The sequence below is a fragment of the Lygodium microphyllum genome, chromosome 2, assembly GCF_053477565.2.
Source record: "Lygodium microphyllum isolate KBCC chromosome 2, Lygodium_microphyllum_v1.1.10, whole genome shotgun sequence".
Lineage (NCBI taxonomy): Eukaryota > Viridiplantae > Streptophyta > Polypodiopsida > Schizaeales > Lygodiaceae > Lygodium > Lygodium microphyllum.
In genome coordinates, this window is record NC_141136.1 from 125995098 (window position 1) to 126014571 (window position 19474).

At 37.6% G+C, this 19474-nt stretch overlaps 1 protein-coding gene across 3 annotated transcripts; it reads left to right on the forward strand.

The window, feature by feature from the left end:
- Positions 1 to 996: 996 nt before the first annotated feature.
- LOC148040289 (dihydroflavonol 4-reductase-like) lies at positions 997 to 12364 on the forward strand. 3 transcript variants are annotated; one of them, XM_087698129.1, is made up of 8 exons: positions 998 to 1281; positions 1567 to 1739; positions 1838 to 2038; positions 7609 to 7768; positions 8076 to 8268; positions 8370 to 8569; positions 8663 to 8851; positions 11945 to 12362. In XM_087698129.1, the coding sequence occupies exons 1-6, from the start codon at positions 1164 to 1166 to the stop codon at positions 8515 to 8517; spliced, it is 993 nt and encodes a 330-aa protein (XP_087554255.1). In that variant the 5' UTR covers positions 998 to 1163; the 3' UTR covers positions 8518 to 8569; positions 8663 to 8851; positions 11945 to 12362. The 3 variants fall into 3 exon arrangements, with proteins under 3 accessions (XP_087554266.1, XP_087554255.1, XP_087554247.1); XM_087698140.1 differs by lacking the exon at positions 8663 to 8851 and having other exon boundaries at positions 997 to 1281; positions 11945 to 12364; XM_087698121.1 differs by lacking the exon at positions 11945 to 12362 and having other exon boundaries at positions 8663 to 10178.
- Positions 12365 to 19474: the final 7110 nt, after the last annotated feature.

The following is a 19474-nucleotide window of genomic DNA, read 5'->3' on the forward strand; positions in this document are numbered from 1 at the left end:
AATTATTTAGGATTGATTAAAGACAATAGAACTCTATTTCTCAAATATGCATACTTTTTTCACCATTCTTCTTTTTTGATTGCTCGAATATATGTGTAAGTCAAATTTATGTAAGCAATCATTAGCTTTCAATTTTCAATGGTAGAGATAGGATTAGACAATGATTCTATTGGCTTTGAAATATGTACATGTTCTTTTTCATTCATCCTTTCATGTGATTGAGATACACATAATTGTATCATGTACTAATCTATTTATGATAATTTATTATCACTATATGTAGGGATATTGGTTACATATTTGTGTACAAGTATATACATAAGTTAAATTAATGTGATGAATTTGAACAATGTTCTCCAATACAAGTGCGAAGCATCAAGAGAACATAGGAGAATCTAGGCATGGAGTGCCTAGTATCAAATTAACAACAGATAGTTGATAGTTTTCTCTCTCTCTCTCATCTCACAAAATGCAAGGGTTGCTAGCTTTGAAATGTAGGGGTTGCCAGCTTCTCTCTCTATCTCTCTCTCCACAAATAGAAGATGGCTACAAAAACACGCAGGTTGCTATTCTCTCTCTCATGCTATGGACAATGCCTATTAACACAGAGAAGTAGAGGAAGAGATAAAGAGACATTCATGCTTTCTCTCTTTTTTTTTTTCCCCCAACAAACGATTTACACAATTTTGTTCACTATTTGTGGGTGAGAAAAATACCCGTAATAAAAAGCTTATCATCCATGAAGGCAAAAGTGATATTCTAAAAATTGAAACTTGCACGAACTTTTGGCCTTTCAACATTAATAGAAGAAAAAGCGATACCATTGATGGCAGGTTATTAGAGACCTTCACAGTGCCATATATAAATAAGTAAAGCTTAAAGTATACCGTCCATCCGCGGGGGTCGAACCTGGCTTTTTACACCGTCCATTGAACACTCCCGTGCTAAAAAAGGGCAGGACCAGAACAGATCGTACATCCAGATTCCAAACTGTTGGTGGGGAAGGCAGGCAGGATCCTCCCACCTTCTCGGGCCAAAGAAACTGCACGCCCCAAGCACAGGCAGCTCGTGTCGGGCTCCACGTGGTATGATATGGAAATGGAGGCACAACACCAGGACGAGCTCGAGGAGCGAGATCCTTTGGTCTGCTTTGCTGAAGGATTATGGCGCCTTTCTCGGGTACTGTTCTGGTTACAGGCTCCACAGGCCACCTTGGCTCATGGCTTGTGATGAGACTGCTGGAGCGAGGCTACCGTGTGAGGGCTGCAGTCCTAGACAAAGGTATGTAATCTATCACCAAAAAAATGAGAGAGAGAGAGAGAGAGAGAGAGAGAGAGAGAGAGAGAGAGAGAGAGAGAGAGAGAGAGAGAGAGAGAGAGAGAAGGGGGGGGGGTGGGGCTGATGGCCTGCGATGCGACTTGTTGGAGCGAGGCTACGAACAGTCCCAGACAAATATATTCAATCGAGAGAGAGAGAGAGAGAGAGAGAGAGAGAGAGAGAGAGAGAGAGAGAGAGAGAGAGAGAGAGCGTGTGTGTTAATCGCGCACTTTGTGGCACTCCTTGCAGAAAACAAAGAGGATCTCGCCCCTCTTCTGTGTCTGCCCCCGACATTAGCTTCAAATTTGGAGATACTCCAGGCTGACCTTCGAGTAGAAGGCGACTATGATGCAGCTGTGCATGGATGTGACGGTGTATTTCATCTCGCATGTCCAACCAACTTCTTCTTAGAAGACCCACAGGTTGGCTTAGATCCACATGAATGTATTAGGACCGAGCTGTTCTATTTGCTGTTGTTTCATTTCACTTACATCTATTGTGGTTTTTCCTGTTGTTACAGCGGGATGTTATTGATCCTAGTGTCCAAGGCACGTTGAGGGTCCTCAAGGCATGCACTAAATCTCCTTCTGCGAAACGCATTGTGCATGCTTCTTCTGCTGCAGCTATTCGCTTCTCAGGTCCAGAGGTCCCCAACAAAGTTTTTGATGAGTCGTGCTGGACCGACGTAGATCATTGCATAAAAAGTAACCTTCCTGGATGGGTAAGTGATAATTAAATGGATATGTAAACTGTCCATTAGAGCAGGACAAACACAAAATAATTTGCTTGACTGAATTAATATGTTCAACCTCCATGCAACCCATACATTTATAGCTGAGGAACCAACCAAAGTCTGTGGGTTTGCTTATGGGACACAAGAACTCTGTAGCATTTTGAGATTTAGAGCTGTTTAAAATGAGCTGATTGAGATGTCAATGTTAATGCGCATTTTTAAGCTTAACAGTCCCTTTCAAGCCCAAATTTGGAACTAGGAGGGATTGCAAGCATAGCTCGCTCTGAATTAACCCAAGAGTTTCCACAGCAATGCAGCCAGGGCATTGGTTGATGGGTGCACAGTGGTTGCATGAGAAACTACCAAGGCTACAAAGGTGATGGTTATCTTCCCTCAAGAGTCCAAAGAGCCATCCCTTAGAGGACAAGGCATTGGATAAAGTGTGCTTGTTGGCTGTCCAATGGCCTATTAGAATCTGTAAAAGTGCTTCGAAGTGCTGTCCCCGCCCCTGCCCCCGCCCCTGCGCATTCCCCCCCCCCCCCCCCCCCCCCCCTCCCCCCCCCCCTTCCCGTGCGCCCAAAAAGAAAAACAAAACTCCTCTTAAAATTGTACCCATGGAAAAAAAGGATGCTAGGCTTCAACATTACAAGATAGACAGTGCACTCACAGCTACCCCCCAAGGGTGTCTATTACAAAGAGGATATAGAGGTATGTATTGCATATTGCTATAATACATTGCCATGGAGATCACTATGTGAGATGTTGTGAATATTGTGTATCCAAGGTCAATCATACTACGGAAAAGTAAGAGGATAGTATGTACATATGCAAGGAGTTTTCTTTCTCTCATTCAAAGCATTTCATTCACAAAAACACAATGCCAATGCAAGGTTCATGGAAGGGGTAATGCCAAGTTTCATGCTCAAAGAGAATGCTTATGCAACGATGCCATTTGGACAGTGACCTCGGGAATGTAGAGTTGTCTAAGCATCCTTTTCCAAGTATGATTATCAAAAGCACATGTAGATATTTATACAAAGCACATAAGTAGCTGAATGAATGGTGACCAAAATCTTGTAAGTACTGAGAGAAGGATTTGCCCTCTTTTATTAGTTGGTGGAAGGGAAGCTATGGAAATCTCTCTTATTAGATGGTGGAAGGGAAGCTATGGAAGTCTTCTCCCCATCATGCTTATATTGAAGGTAATGGAACACCCACTTTGATTTGTGGAAGTAGATAATGAAGGACTAAGTAGATGATCGGTTTGGTTAGGATGTCAGTGAAGTTGTCAAAGGATGGCACAAACTCTAGATAAATGGTATCTAGCTCTTAGTAAAATGCTAGTGCACTGTTATGTGCCTTCTCTTCAGACTTATGATTGGGTTGTTAGAAATTGCTATCCTAATTGGTTATTGTAGTAGATCACAAAATTGGAATGCTACATGAAAACTAGAGTTTAGCCAATAAGCTCCTCAAGTAGATGGCCTTAATGGCACCATTATAGATATTGAGAGACCAAATGGTATGCTTTGATACTATTTTTGAGAAATGGTACGGTTTATAGGGAGAAACATAGAGTATATGACTAATACTGAGACAAAGGAACTTAGAACCATTGAAGGAGATGGATGGAAAATTATAAACAATGAATCGTGTCGATACAAAATGAAGTGAAGCTCAGAGATGATTGCACTATCTTGGTTGATGAGGTAGTAGCACTATTTGCACTTAGAAGGGAGCAAAACACAATCCTTCAAGTAGAGGTTCCAATGATGAGAAAATGAGATGCTTTATGGTGGGTACGGAATATAGTCCTCCAAGGAGTGGGATCTCAAAGTAGACACTGGAAGATAGATAGTGGTAGAGGGAGCAAAACATGGTCCTCAGGAGTTGTCAGAGATGAATAGTATGCTGAAATCTTTTTGGGATGATGGTTGCTATCAAGGTGATTGCTGGGCAGCCAATTGGAGAAGAAAACACAAGAACGTTGGTAAAGATCTCTTAGTGTATAAGGTTGCAAACAAGTAGTTATTGAGGAGCCCTTCAAGAGTGGAGAAAATAAGGGATGTTAAAGAGGGTATAACTTATTGTAGACGTCTAAATCTACTGCAAATGCAGCCTTCATAAAGCTATTGATGGGTTGGGAATTGTTGCTTAGGTATTGGGGTGATAGTAGGAGTTGGAAATTGATAATAACGATGTAGATGATTTGTTGTATCCATCTAGGGGGGAGTGAAACCAGCAAATAAAACAATGGAAATGATGAAGAATAGGTTGCTAGGTTGAAAACATAGGCTGGGCAGCTTCTCAAATAGGGTTGTAGGGTGGTAGCTAGCTAAATCAAGGTAGTAGAGCATATCAGCTCTAGAAGGGAACACATGAGTCACTCATGGGAAGCATCCACCACGCTTCGGAGAGGTGAAGGTAATCGACAATCGATGAAGAGGGAGACTAATTGAAGAATGAGAGGGTGAAGTGTGGATGGATGAATGCCCATGTTCTATTGATAGGCACATGCATCACTAGATTGTTTAGGGTAGTGCATTGACTCTCTTGGGTGGTGCCCAAACACTAATTAATGATACAAATAAAGTCTTTTTGGGGGTGTAAATGAAAACCAAAATAGGAATTAATGGAATACAGTGCACTTAATGACTTTGATATCTCAACACTCTCAAGCCCAAAAAGGTGTCCTAGGAGGAGCAAAAAATACAATGCACTTAATGACTTTGGTATCTCAATATTCCCTTTCAAGCTCAAAAAGGTGCCCTAGGTGGTGCGAAAGAGACATTATCCACCTTGTAATCTAGGTATTCCACTTGAAAGGACACATGTAAGAAATAACAATAGACAAGGTGTGCCAATGGTACTTGAAACTCAACCTCGGGAGAGATGTCACTAGCTCTATGTCTCCATGTTGCTAAGAATGTAAAGGCATGGCTAGCAAGTCATTGTTGAAACATCTAAGGTGCCAACCTAGGTAGAACTTGTAGAACTTGAGTATCAATAGGTGAGATGGCAACTCGATGTCGATCATCCCATCCAAGGGAGGATGAAGAATGCAAAAGCCTTTCGCCAAGGTGTGTGAAGGACTGCATGATTAGTAGTGACTTCTTTGAAAATGGAGAAACAAGATCCCCTTCTAAAGCCCCTTTGAATCCTCCTTTGACAAAGATAGGGGAAGGCCTTTGGAGTGTCTAATGACAAAGGAAGGATTGTCGGTGTTCTCAAAGAAGGTATTTGAGATTGCAATGGAATAGAGGCCAAATGGATCCCAGAGGTGGCCTCTTGAAACTGAGTAGAAAAGGGATTGGAGGTAGGGGTATCACGAAGAATCTTCTCAATGCCCTCATTAGAGTCGATATCTGTGGATCCATACGAGGGAGGAGAGGAAATTTGGAGCTCCTATGGATCCATGAGTGGGCAATAGTTTCTCTCTCTCATTGAAGTGGATTGCGAAGCTAAAGTAGTTGAACAACCTTTCTCTCTCAAGGGACGAATTGTTGAAAAGGGGTCATTCAACAGCCTCTATCTCTTGATGGAGTGAACTATAGAGCCATGGGTTGTGGAAGCCATTGGACTTGAAAGCATGTGGGAAAAACCTTCATAGCACATTGTGGTGGTCTCGAGGAGGGTTTATTGCCTTGTGAGATCTTAGAGCCTCCTTTTTCTCACCAAGGCTTAGTGGCCATAGTATATGTCTTATACCTTGAACATAAAACTCTGATAGCCTATGTAGAATGATATTTATCGCCCACAAGGGTGATGTGTCACAAGGAGTGTTGGGAGGTAGATGCATATGCTATGGTGGGGTATGCAACAAGGGTTAGTGCCGACAATTTGCAATGGAGTGATGAGCCTTGCCGTAGTAGGAGCACCTAGTGGTTTGTGCTTCCATCTTTGGAGAAGCCATAAAACTGGTGTGGCAAACCTGTGAAGGGAGGGTGGAAAGAAGAGGACAATGATATCTCTAAAATAATGTAGTGCTGATCTTGTAGCCTTTCTTCACCTCAACAAAGAATGAGGATCTTTAGCTCTTGGAGCACCTTTGCTGTGATACCATGTTGAGAAATGGTAGGGTTTGTAGAGAGAAACATAGTGTGTATGGCAAACATTAAGTCAAAGAAACTTAGAAACACTAAAGAAGAAGATCAATGAAGAATGATGAACATCCAATTATGTTGATACAATGGAGTGGAGCTTGGAGATGATTGCATTGCCATGGTTGACTAGGTGGTAGCAGCTAGAAGGGATTTGCACTGAAAAGGGAGTGAAATGTAGTCTTTTGTGCAGAGTTGTTGATGACGAGGAAAGGAGCTGCTCTATGGAGGAAGCAAAAGACAATCCTCCAGGCAGTGGAATGTTGAAGTAGACACTTGAAGATGAAGGATAGTTGTAGAGGAGTGAAATGTAGTCCTTAGGAGCTGTTGAAGAGGAAGGATATATTGAAATCTCTCTAGGATAATGGTTCTTGTGGAGGTGATTTCTGGTAGTCAATTGGAGAAGAAAATGTAAGAATGTCGGTGAAGGTCTCTTTGTGTAAGTGGCTATAGACATGGGCAGCCCTTCAAGAGTGGAGACAACACAAAAATGCAGTTATCTGATATAGGGCTGGTAAAGAGTGTGTAGCTTGCCTGTAGACGGCTTGAAACTGCTGCAAATGCAGCCTCCATATAGTGGCTGATGGCTGGGAATGTCGTTTGGGTGTTGGGGTGGCAGCTACAGCAGGAAACACACAATAACGATGAAGATCATCTGCTGTACCAGTCTAGGGAGGAGTGAGACCAGCAAACACAGCAGTAGAACAGGTCACCATGCTGAAAACCTGAGGTTGGGCAGCTCCCCTAATAGGGTGACAAGCTATGCAGCAGCCAGCTCAATCAAGATGGCAGCAGATCAGCTCTAGAAGGCAGCACATGAGCCACTCCTATGGGAAGCATCCACGATGCGTTCGAGAGATGAAGATGATCAGCAGTCAGTGAAGAAGGAGATTGATGATTCATGAAGAACATGAGAGAAATGTGGATGGATGAATGCCCATGCCCTATTTATAGGCACATGAGTCACTGAACTATCTAGGGTGGTGCCCAGGTTTTATTGATTTGTCATTCAATGACTATGAAAGTGTGTTCCGTCTTAACTTTTGAGCAAGTTTTTGAACTCAAATCTAGTTAACTCAGATTCATTCAATTGATAAACAGTTTGCAGTTCAAGAGCTATGCTGCCTAAATTGTTCTTCCCACATGGAAGAACCATCCATTTGTATTAATTATGGTGATTCTTTGGGAGAGACTCACATTGTCCAAAGATGATTAATACGGTGACTAAATGTGGATTTTTGTCCAAATTCTTTTGCTGCTCGTGTTTATTCTTGATTTCCATTCTTTCTGAATGACAGTTAACATTGCTAGTCTTGCAAAAAAAGGTTATGGAACCGTAAGGAATCACTCCTTGGTTATCAATAGGTCACTCTTTCAATGAGATGCAAACTGCTAGATGAAAAAATGAGAAAGTCCCCTGCATGCTTGTGTAGCCTCACTGGTGTTTCCTACATGCAGCCTTACTTTGTGGCCAAGACGCTTGGAGAAAAAGCTGCTGTTGAATTTGCAGAACAGAACAACCTTGATCTGGTTGTGCTGAATCCTACAATAGTAAATGGTCCCTTTTTACTCTCAAAGATTCCCAACAGTGTGAAAGATTGCCTTGCTCTCATCAATGGTAAGAAGGCTGATTTTTAGTTCTATTGACTCGGTGTAGTACCAAAAAAGGTTAATCTAAACACTGGGTGGTTTTGTGTACAAACATTTGCATGCACACGTGCAGGCACTGGAAAGGTTTACTGTGGTCAATCTTCTGTGAAGATTTTTATTGAACAGCATGGGCTTTATTGAGGCCTAGTGCTTTAGATTCTTTTAAGTTACATATCAACATTATTTTATGAGCTTCTGACCAAGTCAGTATGAGTTAGTGTGCTGCCACATTCTTGTGGCTGCATTGACTTGACATCTTGCTAAACTGGATGCAGGTGAGCCATTCCAGGTCGCTTTCCTCAGGCGTCTATCATATGTCCACACTGATGATGTGGTAGAAGCATTTATCTATCTGTTTGAGAATACATCAGCAAAGGGTCGCTACATCTGTTCAGCAGTGGATGCTTCAATTGAAGAGGTGGCTAGCATCATTTCATCCAATCATCCAGAGTTTAACATACCTACTGAGTAAGCTTCTCCATTTTCCATTAAGCATCTGTCATGGAAGGCTAATTGAATTTTCCTGTTTTGTGTTGAGAGTACCTAACTGTCTTTCCAACTTGTAACAGCTTCTCACATTTAGGAGAGCCTGTCCTTCATTACTTCGATTCTTCCAAGCTCAGGAACCTTGGTTTTAAGTTTAAATTCACCTTGGAAGACATGTACAATGATGCAATCAAATGCTGCAAGGAGAAAGGGATTCTGGAGGGGAAATGAACCAAGCTAATGTTGCAAGGAGAGAGGGCATTTGGAGGGAAAATGGACCGAGGTAATGTAGCCATAATTTTCTACTATAGTAACTGTGTTTTTCTACTGCACAATTTCACCTACAACCTAACCCCAAATTATCCGACTCTGGCAGCCAAAGGACTCATCAGAGAAAGCTGGTTGGATCCTCCACATCAGTGCTTCTGTGGGGGAATGAACAAGCTGAGACTTTTATGTGTTGTATCGTTACATCCTATGCCAAAATGTGGGTTCCCCAAAAGGAGTCTTTTTCCAAACAGGGGTTTCCTAGTTCTGCCCAATTAGCGTGCACGATTATAATGAAGTGAGAGCTCTCTAAACCTTGGGTCCGTGGCATTCAAATTAGGCTGCTGCAACTAAATTCGACTCCACTGCTAACTCAATGCCAATGCTGAAAATTGCATGCATACTGCACTTAACTCAATGCCAATGCTGAAAATTGCATGTACACTGCACATACGAGTTTCATTCAAATCTTTAAAGGGACCTGCTAAGTAGCAAGACTGTCCAACCAGGTGCACAATTTGTCCAGTATTTTCTCAAACTGTCCCTCCGGTTGGTTTGTGTGGAGGTGTTAGGGGAAGAACTGCTTTAGGGGAAAGGTAGTTTTATGATGTAGACATCATACCCATTGAATACCTTTGATCTTACCAGAGCAAAATTGGAGCCAGTTCTCACAGGTATTGTGACTAATTAGTAGGCATTCCACCCAATCAAACCTGCAGCTCTAAACAAAACTCGATAGCCTCCATCATCTAGCTCCTGTGTCTCTTCATTGCTACTAGTTAGAGAGGCCTCTTAGGTGTGCATGTGATACTATCTTCAAGCAATTTCATTAACTATTGGAAAAGATTATCATACCTTGCTTATCTGCCTCCCTTGTTTTGTACCTCTTGGACTTTGGTTGTTATTTCGTGGACTTTATCTTCAATCTCTCTGTTAGTTGTAGCCATGTCTATTGCCAATTTTCCCTCTAGCACTTCCAAGTATAAGTCCTTCGAAACTGTGATCTCTGATATCAAGTTGTTGCGAACTCATTGACGGAGGTATTCCTCCATGGGCTTCACTCTTAGATTGGCTTGGCTAGTGTTGTTAGGACTGTTGAGAAAGGGAGGCCATGAAAAAGATTGAGAAAACTTGAGAAGCTTAGTTAAAAAAAAAACACAGAAAACTTGTAGATGTGAATGAATTTCTATCTAAGAGATCAGAAAATTATGGATAAGGAGTCGAATTGTTAGATGATGAGAGAGGTCAAATATTCTCTCTCCCCCCCCTCGGCCGGCGCACCCGCAAAAAAGAAAGAAAACCCACCCCAACCACAACATAGATAGGCTATTTCATATAGTAATTGTAGGATCGAACATATGGATTGGAAATATGATTTCACAACGTGATTCAGCTAGTATTTAACACATTATAAGTATGCCATGTCTTTGTGGATAGGATGATAAGCTAAACTCTTTCTCTTAGGTGTCGTCCTTGCATTGTAGAGGGAGGTAAGGAAAAAGATAGTGAAAACTTGAAGAAGCTTAGTTATATTTATTGTGTGATGGATCACTGGTAAATTGTATTGCATCTTTGAAGGTATTCTGAAGTAATTTGTCTAGAAAGTTGAGTAGGCTATGGTGTGGTCTAAGGGAGCTTATCTTTGATTACAATAGATTTGGTTAGCTAAGATGAAGCATTACATGGAGTTTGCTCTTATCAAGGTTCTTGGCAAAGAGTTGAAACTATTGGGCAAAGAGAGAGCTACTAGTTTGGAGTTTGAGGAGGATTGAAGAGAGTTGCATTTGATGGAAGGTCTCCCTCATCATCAACTATTTCTCAAGATGGAGCACAACGGGACATAGAACATAATCTAGTTAAGTCCATGATTAGAGATTAAAACAACTTTTCAAAGAATGTGAAAGTTTCCATATCACGAATATGTTTTTGCTAGTGATAGGTTGTAGTTAGATGGATCACAAAAGCTAGCGGGTTAGGGGAGTGTCATGCCTAAAGTCTAACTAGACATTCAAAATTAATGTAGTCATATTTTTATTAAGGAGGTAAAAAAAATTGCACCATGTTCACTTTACTTTTATCACTCCCATAAAGTCTAGGGTTGGGTGTGTTACAACCCTTAATGTATCTATCAATACAGTTTATGAAGATGGTTTTGATGCCTTTGTGATTGAGAAAGTAGCATTTGTGGAAATCCATTCCTTAGGCATTTGATGTAAGTGTTAGGAAATTAAACCACAAGGTAGTGACCCTTATTTTTTGTGAGGTTGCAAACTTAAGGTCATAGTCATGAGCATGTTAGCTTGAGGCAAATGTATCCTTGACGTTATTTGAACACTTTTTTAAACTTATTTAACCAAGCGGATGAGGGTCAACTTAAAATTTAACACTAGTCTTCTAGTAGAAAAACCACTTATGTGGCAATTTGGATTCTCTACAAAAATTTTAATCTCTCTTTAATAGTAAGTATTAAGAATCTAACACAATTTGGTAGTTGACAAATGATAGAAGGGCTTAAAATAAGCTAGGAAGTAACTTTTTTTGAGCCTTTCTTTGAGATCATTTTTATGAAAAATTGAGCACTTTAAATCCTTTTAATCAAAATAGCCTCAAAAAGTTTTTTTATTGGGCTAAAACTTTCATGAAATATAGTTTGATAAGAATGGCTTGCATTCTTATTAAGAGAATTATTTTGATAAGTCTAAACAGTAAAGCAATGATGGTTCCTTTTGGGAATGGATACAAAATATGCCAAGGCACAATGATAATATATATGAAGAATGAGAAAATTCTTAATTAATCTATAATTTCCTATACAATAGTGTGATCCACCAAGTAGTGAGGACATGTTCTATATGATCCATTGCATATGTACCTTCATTTTGAAGGTATATGCTTTACTAATGATATTGATATGTTTGTTTTGATCACTAAGTTTACTATGTTGTCTAAACTTGAGTAGTTAAGGACAAATTCTCAAATAATCTATGAGCCGCTACACGATATAGTAATTCACAAATAAGTGAGAACATAATTTATATGATTCCTTGAGTAGGTGTCTTTCTTTTGAAGCTAGCTTTACAAAGTAAATCAATATGTTCATTTTAATGACTAAGTTTTCTGCACTCTTGGATTGGTGGTGATTCCCTTAGATCATTGTTAAGGGGATTATTGGCTCCCCTTGGAGCCCTCAACTAGGGGTGGTTTTAGTAACCCTCACGTCTTGCATCTTGATGCATTGTGTCTAAAGTTGTTACAAGCTTAACTATATCTAATCTAAAGGTTAGACTTATGAATTTCACCTTTTTGCCATATAGTCACATAGACCTCATTTAACATAAAAGCTAGGGTGCAACTAATATCTAGACTCACATATGGCTTCTTTTCATAATAGGGGCCTTACAACATTGAGTACTATGGATCATTGGTGGCACCTTATGAGGCTTGGGTATTGAGTATACTTAGTATTCTCTTCAATGTTCACTCACATAGATGAATTACATTGGATTGATTCTTTGAAGATGAAATTCAAGTAGATTCTTTGTAAAAAAGCTTTGGTGAAGATATTTACTTTGTTTTCCTTTATTAGATAGTAAACCAACTCTATTATTCCATTCTTCATCAAATCATGTATATAGTGGTATTGGATTTGTATATGTTTATTATGTGTATGGAACATTGGATGTTTGGCAATAGCTTTGGTTGTCACATCTTAGCCCTATTGGATCTTCATCCTACACCCATATGTCATAGGGCCCTCCTTAACCATTCTACTTTACATGTAGTAAAACAAGCTATCTTATACTCCTCATGGATAGTGTTATATTGATGATGTTTATAGGTATAACTATCTCCCTATACTTTGTCATTTTAAATGCTTGCAAGATCTTCCATGTATACTTCTTTTGAGAGAGATATTTTTTCTTAACTCTTATTAGACTTCAATCCCCAAACAATGGTGTAACAAGCCCTAAGTATGTCATTTCAAACTTAGAGCTCAAATCCTTTCACATTAATGGATAATATCGTCATAGTCACTTGTATAATAAGAACATTTATATGTAGGATAATCACTATGAACTTTTCACCATCATTGTAATATATAAGTTAGGATTTGAGGCATATCTTTTGAAGTTTAAGTGTAAAAACGATTGATGTTTCTATTGGTATTTCACATGGGATGTATGTATATGCTTTGTTGCCAAACACCTTAAAGTATGTTACATTTGGTTTCTTTCCCGAAAGCACCTCATAAGGAGACCTCATGCAAAGCATATGTAGGGCACCTATTTGAGATATGAGCACCCATTATAAAAAGTTTAGTCCATGAAGTTCCAAGAAACTTTCGAGCTTTTAACATAGTCTTTGCCATTTCAATTAGTGTTCGATTCTCTCTCTGTTATGCTCTTGAGGTGTATAAGACAGTTTTCTTATGCATGCTTCCATACTCTATAAAGTACTATTCATATGCTTTCACACTCTAAAGTACTATCCATGTCATGGGAGAGGTATGCACAATGGTTTTCTCATGCACATTGTACAAAGTATATAGTGAACACAAATTGTACAAACACATGATCTAATGAATACCCAATGAAGATGAGTGTGTAAGAATGTGAATGACACAATGAGAGGCCTCCAAGCTTTGTGTCCCAATCACTAGGGATGAGATGAGCTAAGAGTGGTGTTTAAGAAATTGAGAATAGCTTCGAGAGTGCATCATACTTGTGATTGATTCCAAAAGATAGTAGAAGTATTCCATTAGTGACAATGATGTCATGGGAAGCAAAGGAGGGAGCAGAACACGATCCTTTGGAAAACATGATATTATAAAATACTCCAGGCAACAAAACACAAGGTTATTAGTTATGTGAGAGCTCCATGAGTATTAGATGATTGGAATGATGAAGGCATCAAATGGTTGCTCTCATTGCCAAATATTGGTGAAGATAATACAATAGGTACAATGATGCTAGAAGCAAAGGAGGGAGTAAAACATGATTCTTTGGAAAACATGATATTGTAGAAGAATCCAGACAACAAAACACAAGGTTTTTAGTTGTGTAATAGCTTTATGAGTACTAGATGATGGAAATGACGAAGGCATCAAATGGTTTCCCTCCTAAGAAAAATTGCTAACTATTGGTGAAGAAAATACAATAGGTACAATGATGTTAGTAGGGGCAAAAAGCAGGTGACTATTTTCCAAGGGGTGATAGTTAGTTGGTGATACCAAAATTAGTTGAGTTGTAGTAGATAAGCTAGGTGGGGAAAGGCAAGAAGCGAGTTTTTTAAGCGAGCTTTTGAGTGATTTTTTTTTGGCAACCCCTCTATTCTTATTTCATATAGTTCACTTATTTCATCCTTAGATGTATCCACGTTCACTTCCCCATCCACCGCCATTGTCGCTGCCATCTGTACCACCACCACTGCTACCATTGCCTCCACCACCACCTTCACTCACTCTCTCTACATGTAAGTAGCTCATTCTCTCACTGTCTCCCTCTCTTTCTCTCCTCTCATACAACACACAATCTCTCTCTCTCTCTCTCTCTCTCTCTCTCTCCCATTTGCAACACAAAAGTATTTGTGCGAGTACTCTAAGTTTGACATAATTTATTTTTTATTAGATTATGATATGTGTCGCAATGAATAGTTTGATGTTTACTTATAAATAGTTATATATATATATATATATATATATATATATATATATATATATATATATATATATAGATACAATACAAAATAATTTCTACAAGCAATCATGATCTAGATTTATACTACATTGATCCCTGGCAAGTGTACTATTATTTCACAAACTGATAGACAATTATAATAAAAGATTATCATAAATTTGATCATAGCTAACCAAGCGAGGTATGTATGTATATTCTCAACAAAATAAAATACATTTGCTCTAAGAATTAGCAAAGTCTTTACTTTGTTGGTCACACTATGGGTGACATTGGATCTTTTCAAATATGAGATATAAGTCCTCTACAATAAGCATGGGTTGGTATATAAAGATGTCTACATTTGCATCCATTTCAAATTCTTAATAAACATTTTTCTTTATACATGGCTCTAATAATCTTATTAAAAATTGATTAAAAATAAAAACTCATTATTGAAGCTTGCACATTTGTAGATTATTTGTTGTGATGCCAAGAAGGGATATTGGTTGGTGCAAATAAGTATAAATTAGATACTCAATCAATATGCTTAATGAGAGAGAGAGAGAGAGAGAGAGAGAGAGAGAGAGAGAGAGAGAGAGAGAGAGAGAGAGAGAGAGAGAGAGAGAGAGAGAGAGAGAGAGAGAGAGATCATCATCTTGATCTCTCATTGTACATGTCTTTGCTAACTTGACATCATATTGTTGTAATATTAATATTCCTAGGCTACAAAATATTGTCATACTTCTTTGAACTAATCATATGTTTGTACATGTGTATGTGCGTGTGTTAGGACTTCCAATATACACACATAAATAGTCATACTTCTTTGAACTAATCACATGTTTGTACATGTGTATGTGCGTGTGTTAGAACTCTCAATATACATACATAAATACGTGCACATATACATATGTATATATAGTTATACTTCTTTGAACTAATCATATGTGTGTATATGTGTGTGCGTGTTAGGACTTTCAATATACACACATACATACATGCACATATATATATGTATATATATTAATGAGAGAGAGGGAGAGAAAAAGAGTTTTTCAATGACAATAGTCTTTGAATAAGAGAGAGATATAGAAACAAGTTTTTAATGAGACACATACACATGTGCATGCATGTACACTCACATGCACATAGAGAAACAAATCAAGGTATGTTTGTCTAGTGTATAACTAAAGACATAGCCTTAGAGATTATTGCTCAAACAAACTATAATCTATCTATGAATGGTTTGCCTAGTCTTTAAAATAAAAAATATATTCAAGATACTTTGAATGTAAGGAATTTCAATTGGAAGGGTATTATGATTCAATGGAGAAGAGAGAGATAAAAATAACTTTTGGATGAGAGAGAGAGAGAGAGAGAGATATATATATATATATATATATATATATATATATATATATATATATATATATATATATATATATATATATATATAAAATTATTGATGAGGGACAAGAAAGAGATGTCTTTTTAAAAATCATTGATAAGAGAGAGGAGAAAGAAATGTGAAAAGTACTTTGGATAGAGAGGTACATTTTTCAAATTAATGTAGGAGAGACCCAAGAGTAGTATTGTAGTATTATAGTGAGAGTGCTAGAAAAATTTGAAGCCAAAGAAGGGGGCATTGTTTGAAGCCAAAGAAGGGGGCATCCAATGCCCTCTTCTTTGGCTTCAAATTTTTCTAGCACTCACTCTTATAGTACTACCTTAGACTCCCTCCTACATTAATAGCCTTGGATTTTTACACATACTCTCTCTCTCTCTCTCTCTCTCTCTCTCTCTCTCTCTCTCTCTCTCTCTCTCTCTCGCTCTCTCTCTCAATACTACAAAATTAACTTTGGGCATTTCTTACATATTAATAGCTTTCAATTTTTATCAATACACACGTAATCTTTGTGTGTGTGTGTGTCTCTCTCTCTCTCTGTGTCTGTCTGTCTGTCTGTCTCTCCTTGTGGCTTTAAGAAATTCTAACAACTCTCTTCTATAATACCACAATACTACCTTTGGACTTCTCTTATATTAATAGCTTTGGAACTTTATCAAAACACACACACACATATGTTCTCTCTCTCTCTCTCTCTCTCTCTATGTGTGTGTGTGTGTGTGTGTGTGTATGCGTATATGTCTGTATATGTGTATGGCTTTAAAAAATTATTTTAACTTTCTCTTACAATACTACATTTGGGCCTTTCCTACACATTAATAACTTTGGGTCTTTGTCAACACACACACACACACACACAGTGTGTGTGTGTGTGGTTTAAAATAATTATATAAACTCTCTTCTATAATACTACAATACTACCTTTGGACTTCTCTTACATTAATTACTTTGGACCTTTATCAAAACACACACACACACACACACACACACACACACTCTCTCTCTCTCTCTCTCTCTCTCTCTCTCTCTCTCTCTCTAACTTGAGATCAACTTTCTCTATTTAAAAGTTTTTGGCTCAAGTACAATCAGACTAAAAAGTCAAATTTTGATTATAGTTTCAATAGTATAAAACATTTTTAAATATTTGATAAGTCTTTATTTTTTCGCATATACAATGCAAAAGACAATAGCCATTATATGTTATGTTAATTATTAGTTTTCTATGTTAGAAGAAAAAAAGTCCCAAAAGAGAGAATTGCTTTTTGTTCATAAGGTCCAAATATTTCAATATAGTTTATTAAAAAAGTCTCAATCTACTATGTCTTATATTAAAACATATCATAAATATACACATGATTTGATCTTCCTAACTAGTAATTATTTTTTATCTCTTCTCTCTCATAAAATATTGTTTTAAAACTTTTCTCTTATCTTCTCTCTCATAAAAAAATTATTTAGATATATATCTCTCTCTTCTCTCTTTCTCTAATGACTCTATTGAGTCCTAATGACTCTAGAGAGAGAGAGAGAAGGGGCATGCACAAATACATACATATACACACATAAAGAGAGAGGTACATATACACTTGTACTAATTAATTAATTATTAATTTAATTAATAATTATTTTTAATTAATTACTAAATAAAAATATAAAGAGAGGGGGGAGAGAGAGACAAAGACGAGAGAGAGAGATTGATTATGTGACTTGCTTTAACTTTTTTTCGGTCGAGAAGGGGGTTGCTAGCAACTTATCGAGAAGAGGGTTGCTTACAATTCCTTCTCGAGATGAATTTTTTTTTCACAAGTCTCCTTCATTATTTCTTTGAGGGGACTTGTGAATTTTTTTTTTCGCTGAATAGGGGATTGCCGGCAATCCCTTCTCAACGAAAGTTTTTTTCACAAGTCCTCTTTAAAATTCATTTTCACTAAACATGGAGCTGTTAGCAATCCCTTCCTAACAAGTTCTCAATCAAACACATGCTTCGCTATTTGATTGAGAAAAATCCCTTCAATACTATCTTCTTGGAATACATGCTTCCATGCTTGACTGAGCTAGCAGGTTCTCACAAGGGAGTCTAGGAGTTTATTAGAGAATATCCATTTCACCCTCTACCAATGGACAACTAGATTGATATTTAATGTTTGTAATAAATATGTTAATTTTCTTTGTACATACTAGACCACTAACTTGCAAATGCATTTGTGGATTTAGTATTTTTTTGTAGTTTTTGTAGTAAGTTTATGCAGTACAATGTGAAATATATTAGTATATTAAAATATTTGATTGTTCAAGTTTGAAGTTTAAAATGAAGAATTCTCGAAAGGAATAACAACTACAAGTAATAAAGCAATATGGAGCTATATTTTACGAAGATTGTGAAGCAATTGCTTGCAAGAATCTATTGTAAATGAATGCATAACTTCAATCCATATATATGCCTAATCAAAATAGGAAGAGAGAATAATGTGCAAGTGGATGTGTCTGTAGTTTGCTCATGTGCACATAATTAAAATACTAACATATCAACATGTAATTATAAAATACATGTAAAAAAGGGAGATAAATGAGATGTGAATGTATATGTAGTGTGATATCTCATATGTATGCGTAATTGAACCATTAGCATCGTGATAATATTATCAAAGATAAGCAAATAAGCTTAATCTAGTGATGTAAATAAGTTGAGGAGAAATAAGTATGAATGCATTAAGAGACAGAGAGAGAGGAGAATCTATTGTGGTTTTGATGAGGAGGAGAGGAAGATGTAGTGGTGTATCAGAATGGGGAACTAGTAAGCTTAACACATCCAACTAAATTCTCATGGCTAGAGCAAATATGGTATGTACAATATTTCAAACGACGACCTCATTTTGTTGGCTTGTTTATGTATATGAAGTGATTATTATTGCTTTCATTTGCTTGTTACATTTAGTTTTTGGTGTACGTTGGGCCTAAAGACTTGCATAGAAAAGTGCAAGTGGGCCCTCATGAAAAATGACCAAATGTTAGTGGATTGCAAATGCCATTTCTATGTGTGTATGCTCTCTTTATGCCCAAGTATAGCTTGAATAAATTTTGTGGAGCATAATTGATTCAAAGGGCCATATTTGCTATGGGAAATATTTTGATGTTATATTAGATTCAAGGTTTCTTATTGCACCTTGGTTATCTAAAGAGAAGAGGACTTGAATCCAAAACCTACTCCATAGTGAGTTTACTCCACCACAGGTATTCCAACAGCACATTACATTGTAGAGAGCCATGCAACGCAAAACCTTGATATGAGGCTTGGAAGAGACACATTTATGACAATGCAAGGCATTTTAAACATTGCATTAGAGATGGAATCAATCTTTATCTTCGAGTCTGATAAGGATGATGGATGTAGTGTCTATAAACATGCTCGATAGGTATGGAAATGGCAATTTACTTGCCATGGATGCTACATTCAATATGAATAAATACAAGGTAAGATATTTTGAAAGTTTTGGATAAAAAGATGCATTCTATGAGCTTCTCTTTTTATGCGTCTTTATTTTCACCACCCTAATTTCTGCTTGATTTGGTGTATGTTTGAATACAATACTCTTTGTACTCTGTACTTGTATTTGATTAACATCATAATGGGTTTCCTATGACATGGATTATTTCCTCCTTAATGGACACCAATTGTGTGATGACTTGGCTAAAAACATTTTGAAATTACACATTGGATTTTAATTTTTCTTGGGATGCAAGTGCATGGATATTCAATGATGCACAAGCGAAAATTAATGCCATACAATATGCATATTCTTTCTCATTTGTAAATTAGAGTTTGCATTATGCATTTCTCATG

What these genes read in the sequence shown, in the direction of transcription:
- LOC148040289 (XM_087698140.1), top strand. Translation starts at nt 1,164, where the DNA reads ATGGCGCCTTTCTCGGGTACTGTTCTGGTTACAGGCTCCACAGGCCAC. An exon ending in TCTTCTTAGAAGACCCACAG is followed by an intron (nt 1,740 to 1,837) that starts GTTGGCTTAGAT and finishes CTGTTGTTACAG; the next exon opens with CGGGATGTTATTGATCCTAG. An exon ending in AAAGTAACCTTCCTGGATGG is followed by an intron (nt 2,039 to 7,608) that starts GTAAGTGATAAT and finishes TCCTACATGCAG; the next exon opens with CCTTACTTTGTGGCCAAGAC.